The 10,922-nt window shown below is 37.8% G+C and overlaps 1 protein-coding gene across 1 annotated transcript in view; it reads right to left on the bottom strand.

Annotated features, from left to right (window-relative positions):
- The window catches only part of LOC122084617 (calmodulin-interacting protein 111-like), a 27,052-nt gene extending 16,896 nt beyond the window's left edge, over positions 1–10,156 (bottom strand). The window contains exons 1-4 of the mRNA XM_042653014.1: positions 9,938–10,156; positions 9,471–9,769; positions 2,786–2,944; positions 1,367–2,205 (exon numbers count right to left, since the gene is read on the bottom strand). Of these exons, the coding sequence (XP_042508948.1) occupies positions 1,367–2,205; positions 2,786–2,944; positions 9,471–9,764 (1,292 nt within the window). The 5' untranslated portion in view covers positions 9,765–9,769; positions 9,938–10,156. The remainder of the gene's footprint in view (positions 1–1,366; positions 2,206–2,785; positions 2,945–9,470; positions 9,770–9,937) is intronic.
- Between the last annotated feature and the right edge of the window lie 766 nt (positions 10,157–10,922).

Genomic DNA, 10,922 nt, shown 5'->3' with positions numbered 1-10,922 from the left:
TTTTTTGAGGGCTCTCACAGTCTTTAGTTTCCCTTATAAATAATCTCTGAAATGGTATCAAAAGTCTATCTCTCATCCCTGTTATCTTTTCGTTTCTTTCTTCAAAGGAAGAAATATTATATTCACTTACTGACAAAACCCGTTTCTCCCATGACTGTCTGCAAATGGAGAGAAAATAAACTCGATCCGCTTCCTACCCAACAGACTTTCAGGTTATACAGCCAAGATTTAACGAGGCTTTCCAGTGTTTGTTAAGGATTCCTTGATTGGTTCTCCTCCTTCCCTCCCATCTTCTCTTTCCTTCCCGTCCTCTTGTACTATGTTTTTGCATTTCAGGGAATTTTGTTCTGTTCCCAATGAATATTTTTATCCTCTGTTTCTGAGAGCTCATTGGCTTTCAGATTTGTTTTCCTCATTTTTCCTGGGCTGTTTGTGTCTTTGGGGATCTCATTCTCTCTCTCCGACACGTGAGTTTATTATTCTTTGCCCCCTCAACAAAAGCATCTGTTAGTTCTTCCTTTTGATCTCTGTTCCTGATTCTTGAGAAAAGGGTTTGTGTTGGAAAAGAGGTCATGCGAGGAGAACAGAGTATGTCTTTATGGTTCTCTGCTTCACGTCCCTTGCTAGATAGAACGGTAGATCCTCCACCATTTTAGTAAGATGGAATCTGGTGATGGCTTCTACTCAGTCGACGAGTTCCGTTTGGATGCCAAGTGGCTGATCGTTCTCAAACATCTATTTGTTGGACAAAGAATTGGAGAGGGAGCACAGTGAAGCAAATGTCCCTTTTTAGGGTTTTAATCTTCGATTTTGGGGATGAAGAAGCAATCTTCGCCGCTTGTCACCAAAATCATGTCGGTGTTGTGTTCTACGATTTCACCCATTGTTGTCTTCTACGATTTGGGGAAGAAGATGACAGAATGATACTATCGTGAAATAGGGTTATGAAATAAAGGGCATATTGGGAAGTTCGATTTTTATGAGGGTATTTTGGTATTTAAAAAACAATACCCAGCTGATGTCAACACTTAAGTCGTATTCCCTAAAAGAGACTAAAGTAAGGGGTCCGAGTGTAATTGTCAGTAATACTAGGGGGTGTTTTGTTAATAGTGGCATTCTCCAAGGGATGGAGATCAATGGGCCTCCATCAGACACTAAAGCAGCAATTGTTAAGTCTAGGTTAGCATCGTTTTTGAGGTGTTACATTAAAAAACTGTATTGCCTTCATCATGGATTGACATCATATTTCAACAATTCAATGATGTAACATAGGTCATGGTCATCCAAGAAATTAGAAGGCAATAGTATAAGTAAAAAAATATTTTAATTATGAGGCCAACCATACTAAAAGCTGAAATAAGCAAACCTTGAGAGGCTGTCCTTCAGCAAAGAGTAGATAATGATTTCCTTCAACAGAGCAAATTCTTTAGAAAGACCACCCAACTGTGGAACATCCCTAATCATTTTAGTCCTGAAGTCTTTATGCTCAAGGTCCTCCCGTGGGTAGCCGCTTTTCTCTACAGTCTCTGTCTCAGAAGTCAATGATGAGAAGATTTGTACTTTTGTTTCATGATCCACCAAAAAGGCTTCTTTAACATGGTCCATGAGTGTAGGAGTTCGAAAAATCAAATCATTCCCTTCATCTTTCAACTTCTGATTAGTACATTCTGATTCATTTGCACCTTCCACACGGAAAACGAAAGTATAAGGAAATATTGGGATTGTCAAAATATTCCCAGGGAGTAAAATGCGAGAGCGTAGCCAGTGAACAGCACAACTTTGCCAGAGTTCCTTCGTCTTTTCATCACCTAATCCTAATTTCAGCACAGAGTCTTCCCATCTTCCTGAATATAGCGGACCACTTATAGGAGAATCAAGTTTTGGCTTGTATAATGATGGCGTCTTTGGGGATGAAAAGTTCCCCTTTTCAAATTGACCCTGATCCATCTCAGCTGGACGATTACTGCGGGACATGTCATGTTTAATTGATACACCATCCATTGATGAAATCAGTTGTAACTGCAAGTCCTTGCATTTGCAGACTGTGAGAGGACAGGCTGCACTATTAATTGGGCTAGGCAAGTTATTCAGAAGCCCAGATACATATAGAGTTTGAATGGAGGAGATAAATATGATCCTGCCCAAAGAAGGGAAACCCAGCGTGGATGAAAGGCTCCATGATAATCGTACTCCATTCTTCAAAACCTATAAAAGGTAAGAAGGAGACAATGTAAAGCTGAGAACACCTAGAGGTTTTTTTTAATATATTACTTCTACTAGGAAAAAACCTGTCGAAAGCATTGGAAAGCGATAAGAAAAAATTGTGCAAAATAGTTTCCTAATATAAACAATAACGTTTGAAAAAAGAAAAACATAAATAGTAGGGAAAGGAAGATTCCTGACAAACACTAAGTTGTTCAACTCAAACAGAAAAATGAAAAACCATAAATGATTTCAATAACTTTTCCCTTCTCTTCTTTCTCACTTGCATAAGATCATACAACTATGCAAGTACATAAATTCTTTAAAAGGACTGGGAGCTTGAGCAAAAAGATTCCAAATATTTATCAAAATTCAGAAGTTTCTCCTCATCATGTCTACAAATTTCATGATATATTAAATTACGGATTAATTATCTTCCTTGAAATGAACAATTCCATGTCCTCCTCACTCTCTGTGCAGTTAAATTCTTGGTTGCTGCACCAATGTTATAAATTGCAACTTCTCTTAGAATGCACCCACAATTGAAAGGAAATCTGAATAGTAACATTATAGATATTCAAACCTTACACGAAGGGAAAACCGTTGCAAGAGCAAAGTATCTGCCTGTATCATTCTCTCTTTCACCTCTGGAATAAACACCAATATGTCTGACAAACTCATCTGTTAATAAGTCAACAGGGGAGCCATTTGAAAACCCTTTCCTTGAAGAAGCAAGAGACACCTGTTAATGGGAAGAGAAACAACAAGGTGACAGAAGTCACACGAGCAAAGGAAAAATGAAAATTTAAGTTAAATAGTTTTTTGCAAGAAATTCCTCGTAGAAAGTTACAATCGCATGGAGAAGTTAAAGATTCCATACAATGGATGTACATGGAAACAAACTTGGTAGAAAAAAAAAATGTAGAACTAGGTTTTAGAAGGAAATTTTACAGAAACTTTCAGCAAATACCTAGACAAATGATTGCATCCAAGGAATATAACTAATTAAAAAATATTAGAATTACTATGGCTCTGGTTCTCTAGAAAAAACTACTGAAATAAACATTACCACAAACACATCCCACAAAACCATCCAAGAAAATTTGAAATTTTTGAGCTTCACCTTCCGAAAAACCCTTCCCAAACCCAAGGTCACAACTTGGCCCACTCGACTACTCAACCATGCAGTGGCAGCAGTGCATAAACAGTTTCATTAGTGAAGTTTAAAAATGAACACAGCTTAGAAAACAAAACCATAAAAGGTAATCCACACCAGAAGTATTCTTGAAACCTAACACTATCCCCCTTGCCCACATCATGCCTTGTCCATGGGACCATCAAGGGCAATACTCTCCTGAAACTACTCCAAGGAGCCCTTAGGCTTAAAGTTGCCCTTCCTACTTCATTTGTATACCATCTGTTGGTAGTGATGGAGAACCGGTAGGGGTGGGGAAGAATTCTCTGAGATAGAGTCTCAGAGTTGCAGGGGAAGGGAAAACTCGCACTAAGAAGGGGGAGGGGAAAAGAATCACGCACACACGCCCGCAGGCTCTCAAATACTCACACTCAATTCATCTTTTCAATCTCTAATTTTGTCCACCGGTTACAACCAATATATAGGGAAAATAAAAGGTATAATTAGAAACCAACTGAAATAAGGAAACTACCATAACTAAGCAAACCGACACTACTAAGACTCTCTAAATTATATGTGAACCCAACTTGCTAAAATAAAGTGAATAAAATCAAATAAAAGCCAATCTTCCTAAATAAAGTAAATTTCTAAAATCCTACTAGACCAAGGACTCAATATGGATCCACGCTGGATACCCAGATGGGTATGGATAGCTCCATGGGTGCAAATCTACATCAGGTAGACAAACCATAAATGGATTCTACTACCTCATGCCACAATGAGTTGTGCTCCATTGGAAATCTCCAAATCCATATGCCCCCAAGCAGTCCTATTTGTCAGTTTGTTTGAAGATCAGTTGGTTCAGTGACTTGATTCATCTAGTTCAGAAAATGGCCAAATCATTATTACAATTACGGCAATGCTTCTAAAGTTCAGTATTATTAAGGCGAACGCCACTGAAGCAAAGAGCACCCCTTGTACATCTTTGCTTTGAGCCTGCTAATTCTTCACTTAGGTGTGCACCCTTTGGAATGGATGTGCTATATCCAAACCCTACCCCCCCCCCCCCCACCCCAAAAAAAATTTTAAAAAATAAAAATAAAAATAAAAAACAAAGAGGCTCTATTTGTTCAACCATCAAACTTCTCTGGTTGAGCAAATAGAGTCAGCTCCATAAGTTTGCACATCGGACAGCCTAATGAGCTTATATTATACCCAGCTTTTAATGTTTTAATATCTGATATGTAAAAATTGTGCCCCAATTTTGACGCGTGCACACATCAATTCAATCAAGCATGCACCACATCTTGGTCCTGTGGCAATGGAAGAAATCGCACCTAATTTGTACCTCACCTCAACAACCCCATTTAAATGCCAAACAACCAAATTATCTAAAATTTAGTTCTCAAATCTGTATCCACAAAAGGGCCATTTGATGGGAGTTTCGATAGAGCCATATAATATTACTAATTTCAAAGAGAATTCAAATGAGTATCATGACAGCAGGAATATGCTTCTGGGCCAACAAACTCCATGATAACAGTTGAAAGCCACTATGCCATATTTCTCCAAATTTTTAACGTTCAGTCAAAATCTTCCATAGTTTACAGGTTAAAACAAGCAAATGAGAATGTTACTAGCTTGTTTTGAATATCTCCAGCTAGGAGGGCCCAAATTAGGGCTAACTGTACATCTTATAATGAAGTAGCAATTGCCTGAAAACAAAAGAAAACAAAAATAAAATAGGCTAATAAGAAATGTAAGTCCTTTTTCATTAAAAGATTAGTGGTGGTTGGCTAGTTGGCTTGTTCCCCAGTCCAAAGTGGCAAATTCCCAATTGACTAGACTCAGACTCCTTCCCTATGCCTGCTTGTCAAAAACCTGAGTAGATGTTATGACTTATGACATGCATGCTAAGAAACTAATGATCATTATCCTATCTTACAAGTAACAGGGATATACCATTAGCTTAAGAAGTAGATCATGCAACAGAATCCCCCCACCCCATTTTCATATTCATTTGGAGCACAAATCTTATAGTTAATGCATAAACAAAAAGCTAAATTCCTTTTGCATGGACATGCAACGTCTTTTACCAGGAAAGATAGTAGGAGAAGGATTTCAATCCCAACCTCGTTTGTATCAATGTTGCTGGCTATACCAGCAATTTCAAAGGCTCCAATATACTGTCCTGAACCCTCATTCATTAACAATATGAAAGATGCACATTCATCAATTGCTTGTGATAGTTGTGAAACAGGTTCATCAGATCTTACACATCAATACAAACCGGATGTCTGATTACCTATGCTAACAGAAGTTACAGAACACTTCAAAATAGGAACCATAACCATGCCAGACACTTCTTAATTAAAAAACCACAGCCAAGTCTGATGAAGTTCAGAAGAACAAGAAGGCCAGTAGCAAACCGGGCCATTGGACGGGGCCAAGAATGGACCAATCTGTGTAATTTTGAGTGTCCAATGGGTTATACGGACCATTGGCTTGGTAGTTTTGGGTATACTATTGTAATGAGCCAGTTCCAAAAGCCCAAATATGATGGATTTTGAGTCATACAGAATTAGTGTTTGTTTCAATTCAAGTAAGTTGTATTCTTTATTTTAGTAGTGTTTCTAGAAGGGTTAGATAGATATGCTACAATCCAGCCATAGTTTTTATTTTCTTAAGTTCTAGAATAGTTTCCATTTGTAAAAAACTTAAGTCGTAAGGGAGTCTCCCTAACATACATAGGGGTTTCCTATTTTGCTTATTTCATTGAAGTTATAAATAAAAAGGAGGGGATCATGAGAAAAAAAAAAAATAGGTTGGCTTGTTGCTATCGTTTGCTGTGAGAAATAGTGGTGGGTGAGAGACCCTATAGGTTGCTAAGGCTCTATACTGTAACATTCTAAAAAATCAATTCTGTTGTTTTTTCATTTTTTGGGAACAGAAATAGGGTAAAAGTTGTATGGTAAGTCCAGTTCAATTTCTTGTTTTTTTGAAATGAACCGGCACTTTTTAGGTTTTAGAATCCAATTTTTGAAGCATGAAAAGCAAGCTTCTCACACTCAGAATCTATTCTGATCAAAAGGCGCTGAATCATATGAGTGACTTAAGTTAAGAGGGGTAAATCTGTCCTTTACTCTCAAAACATAACAATAGGGCTGATCGAAACCCTATTACCCTCTTTTCTTTTGCAATAGCGAGAGGAGAGAAGTGTACAGAGCTCGGTGAAGGAAACTGAAGCAAGAACACTGCATACTCTTCAACGTCTATCGATCTACCATCTGTCGTCTGTCGTCTGTCGTCGGTGAGGTGGGGTGAAACACTCTCTCTCTCTCTCTCTCTCACTCTACTATTTTTTTCTTGTCTTGCAGTTTATTTTGTTGTTCCAACAGGTCGATATGTTTGTTGCAGCCACTATGCACGAAGATGAAGCAGATATGCCGTCGGCGAGGTAGGATGATCTCCGTCTCTCTCTCTCTTGGTCAAGATTTGAAGTTGTAGCGAGGTCTCATTCTGCAGATTCGTTGATTTGTTCTAGTAGATTCTTTTTCTTGCATTTTGCTGTGGATGCAATTATGTGTCAATTTGTGCCTTATGGCTCTCTTTGCACTCAAGTCATCTCAAACTGTTCTGTAATATTCAGCCACTGACATGGTCCTATGCTAGGTTCTTGTTAGATTTAAGATTCATTATTTTCAGCCTAGTGGTCCAAGTTCATCTTTGGTAAGTTTTGCCCGAAAATGTAATAGATTTTGACTAAGGCAGCAGGTTACTTCTTGCATTCTTTACCTGGACGAGTATACATGTAACGATATGGTGGGAATTTGTAAGAAATTATGTAACTGTCATTCTAATCTTCTATCATATTTGGGCTGTTTTCAAGAAATTGGGAACTAGGATGCCATTTGAAGTTAATTAAGATTAAGATAGTTAATGCACGTTCTTGTTTCTGTTGCTCTGTTCCTGTAGCCATATTGGCATATAATCTGAGGAGATAGCTCATATATATATATATATATATATGATTCCATGAGTCTCATCCATCAATTGGAGCCATGAAACAATCATTTTAGGATATTATGTCATATAAGAACTTTATAGTGCAAGAGATAGCTTACAGTTTATGTAGATTAATGCTACAAAAATTTGTGTTTGAGAGTAGGATCCAAAGAGAGGAAGATCTTCTTCTTCTCTACTGCTTGTGCTTACTTCTTCTTCTTCTTAAGATCACTGACTAAAATTTTGTTACTCAAGGTATAGATGGAATTTTATGTAAATATTGGTTTTTAACAGAAATGATTCTCTTAAGTGTGAACCATACAAGTTTTTGTTTCTTCCAAGTAACAAAATCATTTTTTTTGTTGGGTTACCATACAACATTTAAGATGCAGAATCACTCCAAAAAAATAGAAATGCAAAAAAGTGTGCCAGACCCAGAATCAAGTTTAAAAAACAGAATCGTTAGTTCGTTACAGTAAAGAGCCTAAGAGACTGACCAAGGGCATAGGTGAAAGACCTTGGTCATATCCCTTCTTCTTCCATATCTTCATTCTTTCACTACTTGTTTCTTTTTTTTCCTACTTCAGACCTACGCAGGCCATTACTTAGGGGACTTTTTCTTTGTTTTATTACTGTTTGAGGGCTGCAGTAATGGTATTTCACTGTGGTACATGTTTTGTTACATCCGAGTTTCTGGTTTTAAGGAGAAAGCCTGTGGTTCCTTATTCTAGCCTTTCTTAGCTGCGGCATCAAGGTACTGTGAGTATCACATATGTTCAGTAGATCAAGGTAAGTTTTGATTGAATTTTTACACATGATGGTTAACTCATGGAGTGATGTTTCTGTTCATATTCTGGTGGTACATGTGGATGAGGGGTTATAATGCTGTTTCTAACTAACCTCCTCAGTATTCCTCCTTTCATGATAGCAGCCATGGCGCCTTCTGCACCTCACTAGGAACCCCAGGGCGTTTGGCCACATCCCTGTATCCACCCATCAGATGCCACTTCAGTCTAGTGGCCACACCTCCCATGATCTTCTTCCCACAGTAGTTGCACTGTGACTTCTTCTTATCATTTCCAATGGGTACACCATGCCTTCATGCTATGTCTGCTCCCCATCTCCTCACTGAGCAACCATGATGGTTAATCTTCTCACACTGTTGTAATGAGAAGTGCCACATAATTAACTTTTCTACGTTTATTAAAAATCTTCGTCGCAGACTACACGTTGATTTGTAGGTGATTCCTCCAGTCAAAATCACCAAGACAAGCAAAATGGGTCGAAAAAATTTCAACCCTTTTCAATTGAATTTTATATTTTATATCATAGGATTGTTTTTATTTGAAACATCCCGTCTAAACCAAAATTTCGGCTAAAACATGGTATACCTGCAGGGTTGATTATCATTTCATTTTGATATCGGTCAAAACCGAAATAAGTCCCAAAATCTCGGCCGAAATTTCAAACTATGCAACCAGGTTTGGCCCCGTTCTTCGTGGTCTGGGTTTTCCAATCCAGGTCAAACTGGTCCAACCTTAGAAGTGGAACTACATCAAACGGAACCTATTTACTTCTGTAAAGCCACCCACAAAAGATTTTACCATTCATCATAAGATATGCAATTAACAGCATTACATTTTAAATTCTAGTCAACTACACCACTACCTCAGCCCGTATTTTAAAATGTTTATAAACAGTAACAGAACTATCCAAACTGATCTCTCACCATTCATCAAAGACATAATCAACCTAGAACTCAATTTAAGTTTGAATCAACCAAGCTGCATACCAAGCTACCAACAAAGCCAGAATCTTAAAAACTTCAGTAACGTTAAGCGAACTGTCCAAACTGATCTCCTTCTCTGGAGTTCCAAGACCATTGTATAAAGTGCATTACTTTCAATCAAAATTAATTCCTCCTACACCACTAGTCCTGAAAAGGAAAATTTAGATTTGCATTTGAAACCACCCCCCCAAATCCAAATATAAGTTCAATAACACAAATAGCAATCTGCATATATAATTTATGACTTTCAATTCTAGAAATATAGAAATATTATTTGAAGATTCCAAATCTTACATCAAGGTATCACCGATTGTTAAAATGAAGAAAATGGTAAATTACCGAAACAACCGAACCAGGGATAAGGGAGGAAGCAACCATGGCAGACTCAGAAAGCCAAATCGTAGCTTTGTGACTTTCAGACCCAACATCGCTAATCTGGCCAACAAAAGCAGATTTGGAGATGAAAGAAGGGAACTTGATTGAAGCTTCTTCAAGAACATACAAAAGATCCTCTTCACTGATCTCTCCACCTGGAAGAGATGATGAAGTTGATGAGGTCTTAGGAGATGCAGAATGATCTGAAGACGATAACTTCGATGGTGTTTTGGAAGATTTCTTCGCCTTTGAAGGCATCTCTCCTGAAAAACCTAATAAACTTCAATTTCTCTCTTCTGAAGATTGAAAGACATTAAATTTTGGCAAAAGGAAATTCACCCCACCTCACCTTAAAATTCAATGTTCAAGTGGACTCAAATGAAACAGAGCATTCGTACAATAAAAGAAGAAATACAGATAGAAAATCATACCTTCTTCCCAGAAATATTCCTAGAAGATCTTCTTTCCTGTTTCTGAAAATTTTTCGCTTTCAGGAGACCAAGAGAGATGCACGCAGCTGTCTTCAAGGGTTTAGGGTTTTAACTGCTACGGCATTCTCCGCCTGTGCATGGTTTTAAAACTCGGATCGGATCGGTCGGTATCGGCCATGACCGAGACATGCCCTTATTAATGGATCAGTGATCGGCCTACCCAGATCGCAGATCCGATACTTAACCCACAATTTATTAAGTCGTAGAAGAACGATGAGGAGGGATTGTGTCAGAAAAAATTTGGCTGCAACCCTATGGTGGCAGGGGCAACTTTGAAAATACTCACATTGGGTAAATTTTTTCACCCTTACCCCGAGATTCCTTTTCCCTGGTATGTGTAAGGAATTGCAGCTACTTAGCTATAACCTAGACAGCAACCAAATCTCGTTCTATGTGAAGCTCATTGTGATGCCACCATTCCTTTGTTTAACTTTCAAAAGTTCAAACCATTTTTTTTGTTGGTGATATGGATCCCAATTCGATACCTAAATTTTGCAACCTTGGCTTGTGGAGAAAAACAAGGTTTAAGAACTCGTAAATATCGAAATTTCATCAAAATAGTGTACTTGTTTTCATGTGTTTCGTTTGATCATTTCAAGGGTTAATGGCTAAAGTGGCTAAATTAAAGAAATGGCAGAGATGGCCAAAATTTAAACGAAATAGTACTTTTTCTTTTTTTTCTAAAATGAGCGAAATTTCGAAAGAAATGACCGAGATGGCCGGAATTATTTACTTTAGTTTTTCGTATGCCTTTTTCGTTTCAGTAAAAAAAAAAAAAAGCGAAATATCACTGAATTTTTGAACCATGAGAAAATGGGTTGCGGCCATTGTAAACCAATTAGAAATTCTTTAAAGGGAAAATATTCTCTAAACTAATGGGGTAAAATAGAATCTCCCACGCCTCTGAATGCTAGCACCTTATTGA

This window comes from Macadamia integrifolia, chromosome 1, assembly GCF_013358625.1.
Source record: "Macadamia integrifolia cultivar HAES 741 chromosome 1, SCU_Mint_v3, whole genome shotgun sequence".
Classification (NCBI taxonomy): domain Eukaryota; kingdom Viridiplantae; phylum Streptophyta; class Magnoliopsida; order Proteales; family Proteaceae; genus Macadamia; species Macadamia integrifolia.
This window is presented reverse-complemented; position numbering and strand designations above follow the sequence as displayed.